This window comes from Channa argus, chromosome 14 (genome assembly GCF_033026475.1).
Source record: "Channa argus isolate prfri chromosome 14, Channa argus male v1.0, whole genome shotgun sequence".
Lineage (NCBI taxonomy): Eukaryota > Metazoa > Chordata > Actinopteri > Anabantiformes > Channidae > Channa > Channa argus.
In genome coordinates, this window is record NC_090210.1 from 16,749,414 (window position 1) to 16,770,220 (window position 20,807).

At 37.9% G+C, this 20,807-nt stretch overlaps 1 protein-coding gene across 4 annotated transcripts in view; it reads right to left on the minus strand.

Moving 5' to 3' along the window:
* pde1cb (phosphodiesterase 1C, calmodulin-dependent b) overlaps positions 1-20,807 on the minus strand; it is an 89,845-nt gene that overhangs the window by 51,175 nt on the left and 17,863 nt on the right. For 3 of the 4 annotated variants that reach the window (XM_067474160.1, XM_067474157.1, XM_067474158.1), the window contains 2 exons: positions 18,868-18,918; positions 18,041-18,206 (listed from right to left, as the gene is read on the minus strand). In XM_067474160.1, the coding sequence (XP_067330261.1) occupies positions 18,041-18,206; positions 18,868-18,918 (217 nt within the window). Of the gene's footprint in view, positions 1-4,130; positions 4,158-8,333; positions 9,868-18,040; positions 18,207-18,867; positions 18,919-20,807 lie in introns of those variants that run through there. The other variant, XM_067474159.1, reaches the window with a different exon arrangement.

A 20,807-nucleotide genomic window follows, 5' to 3' on the forward strand; every position in this document is an offset into this window, starting at 1 on the left:
TGAGTGGTGCTGCACGAGTGATCAATGCCTTTGTTGTAAAGATAAGAGAAAGGGCTCTTTTTATCTTTATTGGCAAGTGGGCAGACTTGAATTGCTCTCCGGTACATTCAGAAGCACAAGATTAAGCAGAGATTTATCAAAGAAGAAACATATTTTGTATTGACCGTGTGCTAAACCAATCCCCTGAGCAGTGACAGTCCAATCACAGCTTAGCAACTGTAACTAGGAACAGCAGGTCTGTCACGCTCTGAACGTGTCCATATGGTAAAGTGGTGTGCATAAGACTGTGGTAATAGCAATATTTGAAAGACTTTTTTTTTTACACTCTTTATAATCAAAAACAAGGAACAAAAAACTAAGGAATGGAAAAACAGTGTCATTAACTGCTCCAATATAAACCACAAGTTTCAGCACATCCAGTCAACTTAATTCATTAGTGGACAATGCACAGGACTAATATTAGAAGTGTTTTAGCAGCAGCTTTGGCACTATGTGTTTACACAGTATGCATTCAGGTGCAGTATTAAGTGTAGGTCATTTGCATTGCATTTGCATGTACAGTAGACCTTCAAAGAAAACTTCAGACCAAATCAGAGACCAATGGTTTCAACAATAGTTAAGTATTTCAAAGGGTACCACTGTTATCCCTGTAAACTACATATGTGCTTTGTGGGGAAACTTGACAGGCATAGCAACAGTAGCTAACGGGGGAAGGTCTAAAACTGTCAATTGTTGAAAGCGGACAACACAATGGTGACCATGTGATCAAAAAACAATAACCAAAATAGTAACAAACTGTTTCCCTACAACCACCATCAAACCCACATAGAACACACAAACACTTTCTCTACAATGTTCATTCCCTTTCCAGCAAACACATCCCTCCATCCCCCTTTTGTGAAGAGGGCTATCTCCCCTCCATCTGCATGTGTGAGGGGTTATCCTGGTGTGTCAGTAATGACAATGTCCCAGTGTTCCTCTCTGCCAATTAGCCCGGCCGTAATTATACAGACACACACGGAGCTGTCAATCACCAGGCTCCTCCACACAGGAACTCACCCGCCCAGTGGAGAGAGCGAGAGAGCGAGGAATACAGCGGCAGAGAGAGAGAGAGAGCCTCCAGCAGCTATACCACTCCAAACGACCACACACTGTGCCAATAAGTAGCATTCGTTCAATTACTCTAGCTGTGCGGGAGTCCCGCAGTTCATAGGAAAATGCCATGAAACAGAACTAGAGCAGCACTTCAGCAACATATTTATGTTTTTTAAGCCTATTTTGTATTTAATAAGTTAACACAATTTCTGACAATGAATATTTAGGTTTTAGCAAGGCCAGCTGCTGATTTATGAGTTGCAAAGAGAAGTAGTCTATGGTATAACTAAATGTGTGTTTTTAGTGTGCCTTTAATGTACTTTTTGTTTTTTGAAAATATCAATTAGGTTTGAAAGAAACATTAAATAAGGCAAAACAAAAAAAATATGTAAACACCATCATTGTTACCCTTGAACCATAAGGTGCATGGACAGACTAAAAGCAAGAATTAATTAATCCTACTAAGTATTGTGTCACTAGCTTTCCATCCATCCATCGAATATCTTAATGGCTTATTTGAGTCGCGGCAGACCTGGAGCCTATCCCAGCTGTCAGTGGCCGAGAGGTGGGATACACCCTGGACAAATCACGAGTAGCCCATTTTATACATGAACTCTAGAGAATGCCGACATTGACTGGACTTTCCCTTTTAGACATGTAACCAACATCGGGAGATAGTCTGTGTAAGATGCTTTCTCACTTGTAAAGAAATACTCCGGGTAGTTCTGCAAAGGGTGGTGCTTGTGCACTTCGAGCAGGGGGCGGGGCATGATGCAAAAACAAAGCTGAGGAAGTGACAGCGTTTCTCTTTGTAATCTGGTCGTATACCACAAAATCTCGTGCTGTTCTTTGTATTTGTTTGACGATTTCCAGGTTTTCCAAGTTCAAGAATGTTGTTGTCCTTCCAGATCGATGTTGTTGTGTTCATATAAATGAATGAGTTCTTCGGCTTCGGTTGTTTTTGTATTTGCCCGATTTCACAGCAGTTGCAGGAAAAGGACGTCATCAACACACCCACTCAGTCATGGTGAATCCTCCAGAGTATCCCCTCCTCTATTCGCAAATGAGCTTGGGTGGAGATAATCCGGACTTTGCACTAGGGAGCTGGCTGGGTAAAGACCGGGTAATGTCAGGTCAACACACTTCGGTCTTTGTGTTCACACATACATCCACCCCAGAGAAAGTCTGGAAAATGTCTGAATTCCTGTGCATGTCTGAAAGGGGCTTATGTCAGGGCCAACACAAAGAGACAATCATTCACATTCACAATTACACCTTTGGGTAATTTAGAGTCATCAATTAACCTAACACAAATGTCTTTGGACTGTGGGAGGGAACCCACACACGCAGAGGGAGAACATGCAAACTCCTACAGATTTGGACTCGGGACCTTCTAGCTGTGACGTGACAGCACTAACCACTCCACTACCATGCTGCCCTGACTAGCTTTAGTCTAATATATATCATTCCCCTGTGCTGCAGACGTTCAAAAACTTGAATGAACCACACTGTTATGACATGTGACACGTTCTTTTATCATGATGCACATGGACACGGTTGTTTATTTTGAGTCAGCCCCACATACACCATTGTGCTGCTGCTAGTAAAACCTCACTGGAAAACCCAAAGAGTAATAATGAATTAAGAATGTAATGATTTGGAAAACTTTTTTTGATTGTAAATAGAATCAATAACATATCAAATGTTGAAACTGACAACTGTTGTTGACAATGATATTGTTTTGTTTTATAAAACAAAACAATATCATCTGAGTTGTAATACATGCAGAATGTGGTGCTGCATTGTGTTACTGAAATAAACAAGGCCTTTCAAAGAAAAGTAATCTGGAAGACAACACATGTTGCAGCAAAACCTGCATACAGTATTCTCTATCATTCAGTATTGCAGTATTGTCATAGGCTGAGAGGCAGGGTACATCCTGGAGAGGTCTCCAGTCTATCTTAGGGCCAACATAGAAAGACACATACATACAGACAACCAGTCAGACTCACATTGACACCCATGGACAATTAGAGTCCAATTAACCTAACATGCATGTTTTGGTCTGTGGGAGGGAACCAGTGTACCTGGGGGAAACCCATGCAAGCATGGGGAGATCCATACTCCACGCAGAAAGGCCTACACAGCAGGGACGTAAACCTGCAACCTTCTAGCTGTGAAGAGGCAGCTCTTACCATGGCCGGGTGTTACCGGGCATTGTAAAAAATACTTTTTTAAAAGAATGAAACTATATATTTACATATTCTGTATGGTTTAAGAGTGTCTTGAGTTTTCAAAAATTTTAAGTATGTACTTTACGTCAGACAAAATTATCAAAGGGTAGGTGATAGCAGATCAACACAGAATCAACTTTAGCGAATGACGCTCATATCTAAATTGCCCACTCATTCAATGTCATTAATTAATCACTGCTTTAACCCTTGTAAATAAGTTCACTTAAGTCCCTATTAATAGGGAGCATGATTTCCCCAGAGCAGGTCATAACCAAATAAAAGTTTCATATTGAAGAAGATAAGCACTCAAGCTATTTGTCAAGCTTACAAGTTCTGTCAGTTGTCTATGGCTTCCAAACAACCGTGTCACTGTAATTTCTATCTATTAGGGTGCCAGTTATCTGGTAATGACAATGAGCTGACACTTGAATCAACATGAGGGAGAAAGAGATAGCAAAAAGAAGGCTATTTGTAATGGCATACATGTGTGACAAGGTGTGTTCACTACCGTGTTCTGTGGCGTGGAGGAAGGGCAGCGAATAATAATGATAATAATCAATGCAACAATAACAACTTTTATTCAAATTTCAATTTAGTTGGAGAGTTACAAAGGGCTCCTAAGCAACAAGGAGAAAAACAAAGAGGCAGGAGAATATCTGTTTGGTCCAATGATACAGATGAGTGGGAGAAGCAAATGGAGAATACTGAGAAATGAGGAGAAGGCAGAGGAGATGCAGATGGACAGGAAGGAGGGATAAGGAGAAAAAGGAGGAGGTCCAAAGTTCCAGCAGCAAGTCTTACCTCTGGGATGTCTTCTTGTACTTTCGCCTGCAAACCAAACACAAGGATAGTAAGGCTTTAATGGAAATGTTAGATTTTTAATCTATGTTTACTTTCTCTTTTCTATTTCACATACTTCATTTGGAAAAACAGAAATAAAACAGACTGGGCCTCATGCAAGAACCATCCCTACAAACATTCTTAGCACATGTGCCTGGTTTAAAAGAATTTGTTAAGCACCATTTTACTTAACGTGTCAATGAAATGACTTCACACTTGTCATACCGACCTTGTCTCCTGGCGGAGAATGATGACTGTGTTTAAAATTAGTAATGAAGAGCTGCAAGGAAATCTTTGAGGCGGGCAGTGGGCGTGGTATAAAAGGCAGGACTGTCATACTATAGACATAGACTAAGCCAGACTACAATCTTTCACTACCATGTTAACACTACTATGAAAATTGTAGCCATGAAAAACTACTTTTTAGTTTTAATGCAATATTGGATATTTTGGTGGACAAAAAATACCTTGTCCGGGTACTTTTTTAAATGTTATGTTTATACTAAACATATGTGCGACTTTACATTTATGGTCAATGTTAACATAACATGTCATTATGTTAACAAAAACATTATCCATTTGCACTTTCATTCCCACAAAATGATACAGTATTTGCATTTCCAGTTTAGCTGTAAAAGTGTAATTTTTAGGAGATAAGGCTGGTCACATAAGTCATTTACACTCTACATTCTTTAGAGGGGTAAACACACTTGAGAATCACAAGGCAGGGAACTGATTAAACTTGTTGAAATATGATACTTAAAGTGGAGTGTGTGTACATATATATATATATATATATATATATATATATATATATATACACACATATATATATATATATATATATACATATACATACATATATATATATATATATATATATATATATATATATATATATATATATATATATATATATATATATATATATATATATATATATATATATATATATATATATATATATATATATATACGTTTTTGTATATAAATAAAAAAATCCATAAGAATGCAACACAAAACCAGAAGAATGCTACTGGATCAAACGTTTGGGTTTATACCAGTTAATGTGCTGTTAATGACCTGTTTGCTTTTATTTCTGTGTAGTCATATCATTTAGTTGTCTTCACACAAACAATACATAAAAAAATCCAAAAGCTTAAAATCACTTATGCAGATTAAGGATTTAAAAGAGGCATAATGATATGCAAAACACACACACACACACACACACACACACACACACACACACACACACACACACACACACATACACACACACACAGAGTGGTTACATACACTACACAGTTACATTAAACACACCTACTATCACTTACCCTAACATTTGGCCTAAAACACACCCACACCTTCATGAAGAGATGACAGCTTGGCTCTAAAAGCTGAATTCAAACACACAAACACATACACGTACACACACACACATTTAAAGCATGTATGGCAGTGGAGTGGAGGACAGAGTGAACCAACTGGTGTTCAGCTGCAGATGTGGATTTACATTCCAGTCAGGTATAATTCACTGCACTTAGCTTGATTTGATTCTCAATCTATCTCAATATTTCTCGGAGCTCAGCGTGAAACTGCAAGCTAAAGATGTCAGTCTTTGTATATAAATGTTAAGACCTCCCTACGGAGTAATAAAAAATAGAAAAGAAAAGAAAGTTTTAATAGCCGAATTGTGACCAATTCGGCTATTAAAACTGTAAAAGATATGAAGATTTACAGTCGGATGGTTAAAACTGTTGAGATGATAGATGTTGCAAACTGAGAGATAAAGATACTAAAACAAAGAAGGACTTTTAAAGAAAATATATGGGTGAACAAATGCACATAAGAGATGTGAAAAACAACAGAACACACATTTCTTAGCTTCCTCCTCTATTCCACTTGATCTCACTTTTTGCACCTCCTACTCCTGCTTAAATGTGATCTTATTTGCATAATGAGATTATGGGCTAAAAGGGGTCATGCAATAGAGAAAATACCTGTGAAGTTATTAAGCAAAATCTAACCTGGAGTAAACTATTTTTTTGTATTAAGTAATATAAACTCACATAAAAAAGCCCCTCAAATTTGTGTCCTGCATGGCCCTTCTGATCTTGCTTCCCTTAGGGGGGCTTTCTGGGATGAACTGTTGATCAAGTAATTAAATGATTCATTGATTTCCATTAATCAGTAGTTGACAGAGTTGGCGATTCTGTGTAATCCATTCAGACAGGCAAAAATATAAAGGGGCCATTTGTCAAAGAAAAGTAATAAGATGCATCACATTGTCAACAGGGGATGTCACCAGGCATTACACTGTGTCACTGAAGGTTGAGCAGAGGGAAAACTGTCCATTGCAAATGCTCTGTCTGCCTATCCATAGATGACTAAAAAAAACACTGTGGCAAAGAGTGCTGTGACAGCCATTGGGCGTGCACCAACACACACACACACACACACACACACATACACACACACACACACAACAAAAACTGCCCAACAGATCACTTATAACCTGGCATCACTTACAGCGAATGACACAAAGCAGTTCTACACATCTGGAAAAGAGACCTTATGTCAAAAATAGTGTAGCTACATACCTATTAAACACACAACATACATGTACACTGCAAGGTGTGTCAACATCGGTGAGAGCTGCCTGTCACTTGGAGCTCCCTCTTTTCCGATGGAAGGTCTTTCTGAGATGAAAGGCTAATGTGATCTCTGACACGCAACAGGAGCCCTCAGAGGACTCAGCAGACTAAAGAGCTATGATAAAAAAGGAAAAACCAAAACAACAACAACAACAACAAAAAAAAACACCCAGGCCTGTAACATTCGTCTGACTCACCATCCATCAACTATCCTGCTAGACAGATGGTTATGATAGGACATTTATGATGGTGACCAAATGAAATAGACAATGTAATCATCCGAGGAAACTACATGTGGCAGAGGATGATAGGGGCACATATTGGGCATGTGGAGAGAGAAAACAATGACTAATCATGGAACAATAAAAATTCTGTGACATTATATCAACTAACTGAAGTTAGAGAAGAGAGAAAAGTTGATAGAGGAACTGCAGAAAATGTTGAACATCCCTACGCACTATTCATTCAGTCCTTGTCTGTGGTGCAAGAGGAAACTGCATTTATACAAACCTTCAGAAGTAACTTTTTTTTCTACATAAAACCCTCCTAGCAACACCACCATCTCCTACCCCTGCTGAGTAGGAATGGTGAGAGCTGAAAATGGATAAAAGAACATTCTCACTTCAACTTAAAGTGTACAGGGGTTTCATTTCAGGGTGAAAGGTCACGGAAGTGTTGATTGGTTGGTGGAAGAAGCTGACAGAATTGAGCAATGTCGGGTATGAAGAGTTTTGGTCTCTTTCTAGCTGGTTCATCCAAAAAATACATTCAGTATTTTTCAGTAATAATCATTCTCAGATTTGGAGTCTTCCTGTGTCCAAATCTTACTTGGGCACAAATAATGTCAGAGGACACATTTTTAAAAAGTATCATCTATTCTGATTTGAATAGCACCTAATTTCAATTTCCTCACTTTAAAAATCTTGCACTGGAGTATGAAAAAACTAAAAAATACTCACAAATGACACAAATAAATGTTTTTCTGCACCAAGGTTGCAAGTGTGAGCAGCCCTCATTGCTTTCCCATCTCTAGTTCTGTTCATTTGTGCTTTCATTTTCTTCATCTTTGTCCAATAAAGTAAACAAACCGTTGGAGACAGGTCAAAGGAAGGAGGTCAGCTCCTGTGTTTAGCGTAAAAATTCCAATCTCGGTTTCACTCTACTTTTATGAAACTGAATATCCTTGGTTCTGTTTCTCTCCCATACACTGAGACTTACATACACACATACACACGCGCACACACACACTGACACACACCCACAACACAACTGACACACACTGTAAACAAAATAAGGTGAATGCTGCCTGTCTTTTATTATGATGGCCAGGCTCTTTCTGGTTTTCATCAGAATGTATTTATAATTAAGCTTTTACAATTCACATTGTCGAAGACAATTCATGCAAATATTACCAGTTTAAGTCAAACACAAATTTTTGTCACACAGAGCAGACATTGCTTTACATACACATACACTTGTTGGAAAAGGTAAATGTGGATATACTCACAGTCCTCTGAGCCTGAGCCAAATTTTTTCAATCTGTTCCGGCTGGAGATACTTCAGGGCAGTGCTTTCAAACTCCTCTATCTCTTTGGTGGGAGACTCCATGTCAAAGACTTTCAGTGATCCGGATGTGCCAACAACAGATTAAAAAACAAAAAAGTTTAATCCCTTTTAAATGTGAGCAGTGAGGAAGACGCAACAGCAGAGAGCAGAGAAAGGTTGTGATGTGGTAGAACCCAGGACGTGACTCAGGACTCCTCTTTCTTCATTCACATTTGCACCCACAGCTGCGACAAACCGGCCGTCATCATTCCCTTTTCCCTCTTGTTTATATGAGAGCGTGTGTGTGACTGAAACTCAATAACTCTCAGTGCAGTGCAGTGCTCAAATCAAGCAGCTGTGACAGTCGTGAAAAAGCCCAACTAAACCTCTTTCCTTTCTCCCCTTCTTGTCTCTCACCCTCTCTCTATCATTCGTTTACTTCTCTCCTATGTGAGCACAGGGGTCCTGGAGCCATGCCATGCTCTCCCAGCAACAATGGGACACAGACAGCAGGACAGCGCAATCCGGGATTAACGCTCACTGCCGAGCTCTCCACACAAGAGGGAGGGAGAAAAAATCACCACGAGTCAACGAGAGGGAGGAGTCTGGCTGATAATGAAAAATCATGCACGGTTTCATCCACTGGAAAACTAGAGGGAGTGAGGGAGGAAAACAAATGGAGATGGGGAAGAATAGCAGGGCAAAACATTTAGTTAAAGAAATTTCAGGTTCAAAACACAAATTTAAACAGGACCTTCCATGTGACAATGACAAAGTGTGGCATGCATAACACATAAACACACATTTGCATATTTTATCAGCAATGTGGAGGTTGATTAAATGTGTGGATCAACATGTAAATTCACTGCAAATGTGTTATATAAAATGTGTTTCATATGTTCATATGACATTATAGATATATAATAAAGTTGAAGTACAACATATTAAAAGCTATGCCAGGGAGGATTAAATAGCGTGCAGTCAGTGCATTGACACTGATTTGACTGGGATTACTCTGATCCATTGTGCGCACTTAGGACCATCCCGTATTCAATCCCTCCAAATACAAGGATTGCAATACATTAAATATTATTCACAGTCTCTCTTTCCCAATTCCTTTAGCATATATAGAATACAACAGAACTCAAAAATTCCGTTTTTATCCCCTGCATTTGTGTAGGCTAAAATGTACCAAATGTACTTTAGCAGGACTATTCACGTGTAAGGTGGTGGACTAGTTTCAAAATAAAGACAGTTTTACAAAACCATAACCATAGAATCTATCCTACATATGTTATGTATCATATTCAGTCTATAATAACTACAATTGCAGCAGCTTAGTGTGAGATATTATGGCTATATTTACTTAGAATAAACCATCTAATAAACTCAATATTGGTTATGTTATTAATTTAGTATACAGTGCTAGAAATAAAGTAAATTTTCTAAAAACCTAAAACTTTTTCACCCTCTCTCTACTTTTTACTGAACATACAGTAAAAACCCATGAGCCTATAAAGCTGTCTTCTCATTGCCTGCATGGCCATATTTAGCTAGAATGACTCAGCCCGGTGCCCCCAGTTCTCTAGGATCCCCACCCCACCAAACTCTCAGGTCTTTCAATTACTTGATGCAGGAGGTAGAGATAATGCCAGAGCGCCACCTCAAAGGGGCTCCTGCTTTCATCTGCAGAGATGGTTCCTCCATGAAAAGGTAGAGAGAGGTCTGCCTGAGTGCCATGAAGCTTGTTGATGTTTTCTTCAAAAGGTACATACTTCTCTATATCTCTTTCACCTGCTTTGTCTTTTAGTTTCTATCTTTTTCTTCAATTCACTCTTCATAACATTCTTTTTGCCCTTTTTGTGGAGGTATGATGGCCCCCAGGAGATCTCAAGCTACAGGCAGAGATGACAGGTCAATGTGAGGGGAAACCTCAACACTAACTTCCCATTTCACTGCTTGTTGTTCACAAGCTTACACCCCAGGGACTTGATGAACCATGTCATCTGTGTAAATGTGACACCAAAACACAGTTGAGCCTAGTGAGAAAGGTTCTGTAAAAGATACTGCAAGGACTAGGAAGGTCAACCGAATTTACATTGCACTCAGAATCAAGTATTTATGTGGAAAATGGAAAGCAGTAAGTGCTGACTTTAAAGCTTATGGTAGACGTATGTATGTACCATAAAAAGAGCAGCATTAGGTTGCCATTTTGCATCGCTCATAGGGTTTACTACTTTTAACTGAGGATATGTATACATGTTTAAAAGCCGCTCCCCGTGGTTACACTAGCGCTGAATATGCGGGACACACTGCTAATACTAAGCAGACGAATACTTCCCAATAGCCCAACAGTGGCTGACAAGGAGGTGGTCGGGCTGTTGTTTGGGTGACAAAACACAGGACACTGGTTCATGTTCTGTTTAATGTTCACAACAACTTCATTGTTGATACAGTACCTTAGTCAATGTTGTTTCTGTATTTTAACCCACCCCATGATTTTTCCCTAACCCTAATTTTCCTGTTTTTATGCATAAATCCAACAATTTTGTAATGAATATTGGTGTTGTTACAACAATCTCGATACTTTAGTCAGTGTTGTTTCTATATTTTAACCCATCCCACTAATAGAAAACAAGAAATATGTATACCTTCCGTTATTTAAAGGAAATAAATTGATGCATGAAATAGCACAATCGAGAATGCAGCCTTACCGAGACTGATGTAGCTTCTAGCCTTTTGTATCAACGAAATATCAGAGAATATTTTATTTAAACTGCCATCACATTGTGGAAAAACATGGGTGCTGCATGGGTTATTTGGACCACTGCAAAATGAAAGGGTACAATGTAACAATGCTAAGCATGTGAGGAAATATACTGAGATCATTTTCAAATAATGTGTCGTAGTTAAAAAGGAATCTGGCAGCAAAACTTAATAATAATTATTATTCTAAGAGATATTTTAATTGATAAAAGACCAAACATGGGAATTTGTCACTATAGTCATTGTTAAAACCACAAGTTCAGTGAAGGAAATGCAAATATGACAGAATGTGAATAAAGGCTTTTTCATCAAAAGAGTGAATAAAAGAACAGACAGGAGTTTACACACATAGCCAGCATTTTGTTTAGTTTCAAGACTGATGAACCAATGCAAGAGCAAAAACAGATTGCATCCCTCGTGTGATGATAATCAAAGTATGTCGCTAATTACTATGACAACAACTGCTTATAAAAAAAATGTAATGAATCAAATGTTGGGAAACTGAAGTCTTTATATGACTATGCCAGAGAGACCTGCTGGAAAATATGCTCTGCAAAGGTGTTCTCATGTGCTCGCGATCCTTCAAAGTTAACACGTTGAAAGCAAGACATTAACAGCCCCAGCCATTTGGAGGTACATGAAAAATTCAAATCTCATTTAAATTTCCAGGCAGTTCGATAAGGAGATCAATGCATCAAAATAGCAATCGGCTTTGCAGTAATGACCATATTTTGATGAAGATCATTTATCACAAAATATGGCCCGTCGTCTATACTTCATTTCTATTTTTGTGTTGGATGTATCAGAGAAGGAAGGGTGGCACAGCTATAAAGCCATATTTATTTGCAGAGTGATGGAGGCTGTAAAATACCCCAAAGAAGAAGCCACCTATTACTTGATCCCCAAGAGAGACTTCTATAGGTCAAAGGTAGTGAATACAACAGATTAACTGAGAACTGAGATGAGGCAGGAGGAAATCAGCTTCAAGTAGCATAAAGGCACTTTACACAAGACCTTCTCTTATACACCTTTGGTTTTAAAGATTAAACGGTCATTGCACCTAATATAACTGCTTTTTCGAGCCCTGAGGTTGTCCCAAAGTAAGGGGCTTTTAAAAACAAGGATATCTGTAGCTTTAGTGTAAAGTGTTTTTGTACCTTTTGTAATGATGTGACTTTACAGATAACAACACCTGATGCATGTGTCCTGGCTTAAATCTAACAGAATAGCTTTGGATATTTTTAACTAAAGCTTGAAGAGTGTAAACAGCAATATAGGATATTTCCAGAGATGTGTTTAAGATTTTGGTTTTAAACAAGCCCCTGATTGGCTTTATTTCTCCTTTGGCACTGGTTGAAAACACATTAAACTGTATTAAATGGACGAACTTTGTAATTTCTTAACCGCTTAGTGATGAGAATCAGTGGTGTAGCAGGTTTGTTCTATACTGTGTATATATATATATACACTCTAAGGGAGAAATGCTAATAATGTTGGTGATCCTGAGGTCCACATTTTTACTAATTAGGATACTGATGATGATGATGATGATGATGATGATGATGATGATGATTGATGGTGTAACTTTTCACCCTTTGCCATCATCAGATTAATTGGTCGTTTAGCTCAAAGCAGCACAATGCTAAAGTACACACTCACAGTACAGCCGGTATAGCTGTACAGTGTTGTTAACCTGGAGACAACCTCAAGTATATGCCTGGCATACTACTAATAGCATTCCAAGTGCTTTTTATAGCAAGTAGGTTGCCTTCTTAAAATGCTTCAGCAGACACAACATTAGACAACAACTGACGAACTATGCTTGCATTCTTCGTCACCTTTTAGATCTTTAGTGTAGCAGTTCACGTTGGCTTACTAAATTCTCAAACTGGAAATGTAAATGTCAGCAGGTTATCTGTTAACTGGAAAGGCTGCCTTCTGCCTAGTTACAGGAGAGGCAAGCTCAGGGCATTAGTGAGAGCCATTAGGAGGCAAATGTATAGTCTAAACATAGACAGAATAACCCAAACAAAGAAATAATAGTAACCTACAGAGATAAATTACTCTGGAGTTGTGTGTTGCACTTATTTTCAAATGGCAGTTCTGGAAGTATTTCCCAAACTACTTTATAGATTCCCATAGAATTATGTGAATCATTGTCTAATATAAAACAAGAGGCTTTTATTACCACAAATAGCGAATAAAAATCTCAGGCCCTAGGGGATACAGTGATTTTTTTTAAATTGTAAATAAAGAGCATCATTCTCTAAGATGACAAAGTTTCAGAAGTCCAGTCTGCATGTATGTGAATACGTTTTTGTTTTCTATCAATTTTTAACTTTTCTGGTAGTGAATTATGGCCACTATAAAATTGTCCACGATAGATCTTCTATCCCAGTTCACTTCAGGGTCAAGGCTCAGGAAATACCAGACTCACTGTAAGTCACACAGCTCAAAGTGACAAACATCACAGCAAATTTATGCTGCACAGATACCCCCACCCCCACTACCAAAAGTGCCTTCCAGCTTGTAACTGCTCTGATCCTATTACTATATTAACCTGACAATAGGATGGTAGGAAAGCCTACACAGTGAGGGCTATTTACGTAATGGGTGAGAGGTTTACAGTTCACAGTGTATTTAAAGGCTGCAAAGAGAATCCACTTCTATTAAGTGAGGCCAGGAAGTGTCAGGTAAGGGTGAGGGCAAATGTAAAGGAATATCCTTCATATATTTTAAGTGAATTCCTTTAAAAAAAATTACTGCTCTTATGACAGCAGATGCACACGTACCTCTCTTCTCCATTAGGATTCACATCAACTTAAGGTCAGGTTGAAGACAAACAACACTTACAACCACTACAATGTGAGATAAGAAGGACAGTGGTTATTGTTTTACATCTACTATCTACTGCTCCTAGCTGGTTCTACCCACACACATACAATACTCAGAGTGGTAGCTCAGATAGCAACTCACGTCATTCCTAACCTTGTATCTTTTATAAGAATGGGGCCTCTGTGCCCTTTAGACTGTGTCAGAGGCTATATATTAGTCTAGAAAATCATAAAGTTAGGGTACAGCATTTCTAGAATCATAAAGTTATGACATAAAGTCCTATTGCAGTATTTCATCCTCCATTGCTTGGACTTTCCAGCTTGGCTTTAATTCTAAAACAAAATACGTTTCTATTACAATCGAGGTAAAGTATAAATAATTTATTAACTTAAAACTAATTATAATCCAAGCTAGAATACTCTTTAATAGCAAAAGGTTAGAGATACCATAGGGAAAACAGCTTTTACATACACACTCTACATCTGTGCAAATATACTGCAATGTGAGCTCAGATTCCATATACTGTATCATAATCCAAAATCCTTGGCGTCATGTGGGAGACAATAGTGACACAGCTCCTTAACATCATAACTGTGAGGTCACACTTCAATCATTTTGATAAATAGCTCTGCCATTAGTCCATGTGCTTCCAGTCGCACTGGCCAGCAGAGACTCATTAGCTGGCTAGTGAGGCTAGTGATGAAGGTTGTTGCTGCACAAGGCATGTCAGCAGGGCTCTCTGAACCTGCAGCTGCAGCCAAAGGAAGGGTCAGCCTCCAAAACAGTGGGCCGTCATGGAAGAGACAGTGCCTTAATCAACCACAAAGTTCACAGCAGCATACAGCATCCAATTAACTAGCAGATAAATCATACTGCTGACCACAGAAGAGTTTTAGCAGCATGTGTGAACGGCTGTTGTAATACCACTATCTGTGATTATTCTGGTTATTTACCATGTATATGTCTTGTGTTAAAAATTGTTTTATTTTTGTGAATGGGATGAAGGTGTACACACATTTGAAAAGCTGCTTTGCCGTCAAGTGTCACTAATAACTTAAGATGGCCAATTAATACATTTTTGTTACTATTCACAATGACTGTGTACTTGTCACTTTTGCAATCTTAGCAGCTCCTGCTTAATGGAGATTAGCTCTATTTAGTCTCTATTAGGACTGACATTTAGTTAGTAGAGGCATTTTGTCATATTTGTTCTTTTTGTAAAAGTTAAAAACAGTTTTGTTAATTGCCTCTTACATGGCAAATTACAAATATATTCTTAATAGATTTTTAATTAGTTTCCATCAGTAAGTTGTTATACATTAAGCCTATTTTCTTATTGCTTTTCAGTGATAGCCTAACAATTGCATTCTTATTTCACTGTATTATTCCTTTATATTTCTAATTGCATTCATGAATGGATGCTATCACAAGATGAGTTGCAAGTTTAACATTTTGCTATGATTATCAAATGTTATAAAAGCTGCTAGTGCCTAAAATCATATCACAATGAAACATCTTTACACAAGTGTACAATTAGTAATATAAAATATGTATCTTTTGCTCAAACCCTTTTATCTCTGCTTTGTAAATTCTCTTAATGGCTTGTGCATTGTTTGTGTTTTACCATTGCTATGTAAAGATGTCATTTAAATATAATTAATCATCCAAGTCAAACTGAGAGCTGATCAAAACAAAGATGAAAGAACTGAATCCTAATCACATGATGATATAAACTGATTGGACTGATTAGAATCAAGGTTAACAAATGCACCTACTACAGAACAACAGCTATAAATTCTATTAAAAATATTATATTAAAAATAATGTTAAAATGTTTGATTTACAGTCTTAAAATATGTGACTTCACTTATGTACATGTTTGTTATTGTATTAATAATATAGTTAAAATTGATGTCCTTCCAGTTCCATATAACTATGGCGTCAATCTTAAAACATAATTAAATATTTTTACAACATTGTCAGAAATGCTAAGTAGAGGTACTTTAAAAGTGGACTGAATCACAGTTGCACTGTGGAGGGCATTAGACTGCTCAGGTCTTTCTAAGAGGGAGGCGCTGACTGTATGTAACAGTGCATAAACAACATAAGTAGGCTACAAGTGGTAAACTGTGAATGGCGCTTTGGGTAAACAATAATATAACAGCCTGCAAGACACGATGCCATTTATAAAAATGTCTGGTTTGACCTTCTGCATAAAGGCACCATATAGCCCTTAAAATTCTCAAGGCGCCCCTAATGAGCAGAAACAACAGCATGACACCAGCCACACAGATGAGTCAGCATGTGTTTATACACTAATGGCTCCATATTGTTTTCTGTCCCTCGCTGTGTGTCTAAGCATGCACTCAATTGTGTTTTAGCAGCAGCTGCAATGTCTTATCATGTCTTAAGTATTATTCCGTAAATCAAAATAGAGGGACGAAGGTAAAAATATCATCAATCACCTTTGTGAAGTGAAAGACCTATTGGGAAACTACAACCAGCAGAGCAGAACAGCCATTTGGATTCTTGAGGGTAAATGAACTGTGGAGTTTAATTAAAATTGTTAAATACTTTCATACACAATTAAAATCTCAAATTCACCAAATTCACTTTAGACCTCAGCTGACTTTTTACCTTCATTCAATCTCAGTTAATGACAGTCAATACCACCTGTCCTTTAACTCACTCACTCCTGTCCTGCATCATGTGGTCTCTTCCCTATTCTCCAATAAAATCTAATTATCATCACCCAGAGGATAACAGCTAGCTGTAGCCCTAGAGGTGACACAACAGTAATCAGTTTATAGATTACTGCTGGTTCCCCTGTCATTTAATCACTCAGTACCATAATCTTTCCATTTGTCATTCAGTTATAGATCGCCGTAGCTCCCTGTAGATTTGCCCTCTATTAACCACTGTTACCCTGGCTGGGGACTTTGTGTGACCTTAATGGGATTTCCTAGATAAATAAATAAGGAACAGGATAGCTGCCCATTGAGGGATGGGGATACCATGAATCGTACAGGCAACACTTGCTGACAAATCTCCAAATTCACTATTTGTTTTTATTTTTTTAGTCAGTCAAATGATGTTAATATTCATTGAAACTGGTCAGAACGCTTTTCTTATCACTTTTTACTTTATTTAATCTGTTAGAATCACTGACATTAACCATTCCCATACAGGCTAGTAGACGTTATTCAGCCTCAGCCAAGATTTTGTAGCACTGGCTCATGCTTGGCATTACTTCCCCAATGGGTTTGGAGCTAAAGCTGTGTGCTAACAGATGACACTGGAATAAGTCAGTGTCTCCATAGACAAATGAGCTGTTTCCTCTGTGAAGGTAAGCGTGCTTTTAGCTGCCCTGCAATGGCTTTGTTTTTCTTTAACATCTGATCTGTAGCTTTTAAATAAAGGAACAGGCTGCATCTAGTCAAGTGGAAAATCACTTTCTCCCTGTCACCACCCTGTTCTGGAAAAAAGAGGACCTGCGTTCTGGAGGAGACTGTTGGCAGACCACTATAATTTGAGTTTGAATAGAGAAGCACCAGAAAGGAAGCTTGTTTTTCCTGCAGAGAAACTTTGGAAAGTAGATACACTGGGTTTTACTAGCACAAACTAAACCACGGAACTCTGTTAATACTTGCTGCACAATCATGTTGAAAAAGTACAATCTGTTTAAATTGGCTTCCCATAAGTCCTTGTCTGTTTTGCATGCATTTAAAAGCATGGTATAGTGTACTAAGTAGATTTTTAGAATCCTCTGACAAAGCTTCACTTCTCGCCACCTGCGGCAATTGTAACAGTCTTCTGAGCTATCAAGGTTAATTGGGGTGAGGCGTTAAAAGATGTTCAGTAGCCTAAACGGGACAAAAAACTAGTTAATAGTGGTTTGCAGTCCTTGTTATTAATGTGGAATCAATCATGCCTATGTCCTGTGCAGGTAAGTTATTCACCATGGCTTTTACTGTTGCCTGATATAGATTCAGTTCAAAATAATTAACAAAGAATAAACTATAACTGTTTGGTTTGTAGTTTTATTGAGTCTGGGTGACAGCAGCAAACCTGACAGCAGTTTTCTCCGTGGCATCTGGTTCATCTGCTGCAGGGAGTTCATCAGCCAGAATCTCTTCAGGAGTTCGTGGGTCATTCAGGGGGACCTTCTGCTCTTTGCCTTTGATCCCCATCCCCGCTGTGATGGCATTCCACAAAGCATTCTGGGACTTTGAGCCTGCAAAAAAATAAGCCTCAGTACCTCCGTAGTAACTGGAGCTGTTATTCTAGCTTTTATTTTCTAGTATCTGTTATTTAACAAAAATAACACAGTTGTTAACTTTCCACTGAATGGACATGGCTCTGATGAGGGAGTGAAAGAATTAAGCACCTTTCTAATGTTCTAATGCTGCCCCCATGTGGCATTTTATTGTCAATGCACGTTTGATTGTAGAAGTAATACTGCACATATGACTTATTTCTAAAACCACAAGAAGTATTTTTTTCTTTGAAGGGGGTTTATATGGCCTTTTCATCTCAGAAGGCATTCTTACATCCCAAAAATGTACATGAGGTCAGCATGTCAAAAATTGAATACATTGAATGTAAATGAAAAGATATCTGATGACAAAACCATCTTCTCTCCTTATTTTACCTTCATTAGAAAACACTACTGATGTAATTTACCCCTAACGAGGTGTGTGGGAGGATTATTGTTAATATCACCTTTATTTATGTGGTTGGTATCACAAGCCACATTTATTTAGAAATGGTAAGAAGTCTCATCACTTAATATCACATTGATCTGGCGTAAAATCAAAGGTGAAATGACTTCAAATGAATTTAATGGACTGGCTGACAATGAATCGTCACTATTATGGAGTGAACATTACACTTACGTGCAAAACTGGCTTGTGGTCTTGTGGAACTCTCTCCATCTTCATTTGCCACTGAAGAAAGAAAAAGATAAGTGATATGAAACATCAACTTCTATCAACTTTAAATTCATGTTTAACTTGTTGCTGTTAAACGTCTTTCTTCAGTGCTGAAGAGTTAAAATCTGTTTCTGGTCATTCGTTTTTCACCAATTTTACATGTGCAACAATTGCAGACACCTTTTCCTCATGTTTCGTTATTTGTTTCAGTACTTATTATCTTTCAGGTCATTAGTTCAGACGGCTCTGTACATAATCACACACATTTATTCCACATGCTGCACAATTTAATGAGATTCTTCACTTCCTGCTGCAACTGGCTTTGCCATTTTTTTATATGTGTGTGCTTTTACTATACTTTTATAATTGTATGCCTTTTTGTTTGAGATCAAACAAAAGGGAAGGTGATTCTTTTGCATTGAATGCCACAGTGGAATACAGACAGTGTCAGGAATGTAATTTGCTGTTCCATTATATGCTAAAATTGCCCTGAAGTGTGATTTAGCAGATTGTGAAATAACTATAATTGTTGCTGTCAGTTCAGAGGCTGGTGCCCTCTGAATCTCTGCCCACTAAATACAGCACACGCAGCATGTAGAAGAGAAAATGTTGAGATAAAAACATACATTCAGCAGCAGTTCTATGGGGAAACCTGATACCTGACAGTGGAGGGACCAGAGTTAATCAAACACGACATCACATGTATGAAAATTACAACTGTGTTGATGTGCTGATCTTTTCTTGTAAGGAGTGCAAATTCAACTTTATTTATATAGCGCCAATTCAAAAATAAGTCCATTAAATATAATGCTATATAACATACCTGCATAAGGATTTGTATTTTAAGTATTTGATTTCTATCTATCTATTTAGCCTTCAATCCATCAACGAGCAATATGTATTTGTGCATCATTGTGTAGTTTCCCTTTTGGCCACTAGATGCTGACTCCATAATCATTATCTGTAAATTGTAAGAGCCCAGCCTCACCAGCTGAAAAATATAAAGTGATTTTATTACAGTAGAGTAGAGTATTACAGTCTTATTTTGTTTCTCCCTTGTTGTTTTTAAGTCTTTTTTCTGTGTGATTGTTTTGCATTTTGTGATGATTGATTTCAGTCTCTTTGTGGTCATTTCGTATTTCTTTCATTTTGTATCTCTATATCTGTTATAATTTTGTCTCTTAACCAAGCTCTCTAATATTCAAAGAGGAGTTGTCTTCAGTCACTTTATAAAGAGCGCCCAGGTCCTGTGCCTGGTATAGCTTTTAGATAATCCATCCATGCCTCAAGCAATAAAATTGAAGTAATTCATTGTTTGGTGCAAAATTACTAAGATGTCAGAAAACCCAAATTTTTACCAACATGATTTTTAAAATTAAAGTTTAAAGCAAGTGTCTTTGGCGATATGTTTGCTTTGACTAATCTGTTACCACACTTTGCCAGCTGCTTGTTCAACAAAATCTCAACCCCAGTGATGTATTTTTCAGCCCCTGAACATTTCCATAAGCTTGAGACATCATGGTACACAGCTCCCACACATCTGTGAGCCTGACAGGTTCATCATTTCAAATTTAACTCATACCTGCTACATTAGCAGTATGTTAGCCATTTGGAGAGGTAAGAGAGTTTTCACTTCACCCACTGGTGATAGTTATGTTTTATGCATGGTAGAAGTACTTGAACCTGCCTTTCTTTAATGCCACTAAAATTCCTTTTTTGCTTTCTTTACCAAATCAATACCCAGTGTGTTTACAAGAAAAAGTTCAAAAAGGGATGAAAAATCAGCATTTTGTCTTTGTGTCATCTGATTATAACTGTAAGTAGACCTGGGGCTATGCCAGATAGAGGTTTTTAAGTCTATCAGAGAAGTAGACTTTGTACTGAAACACTAATTGGCCAATTTT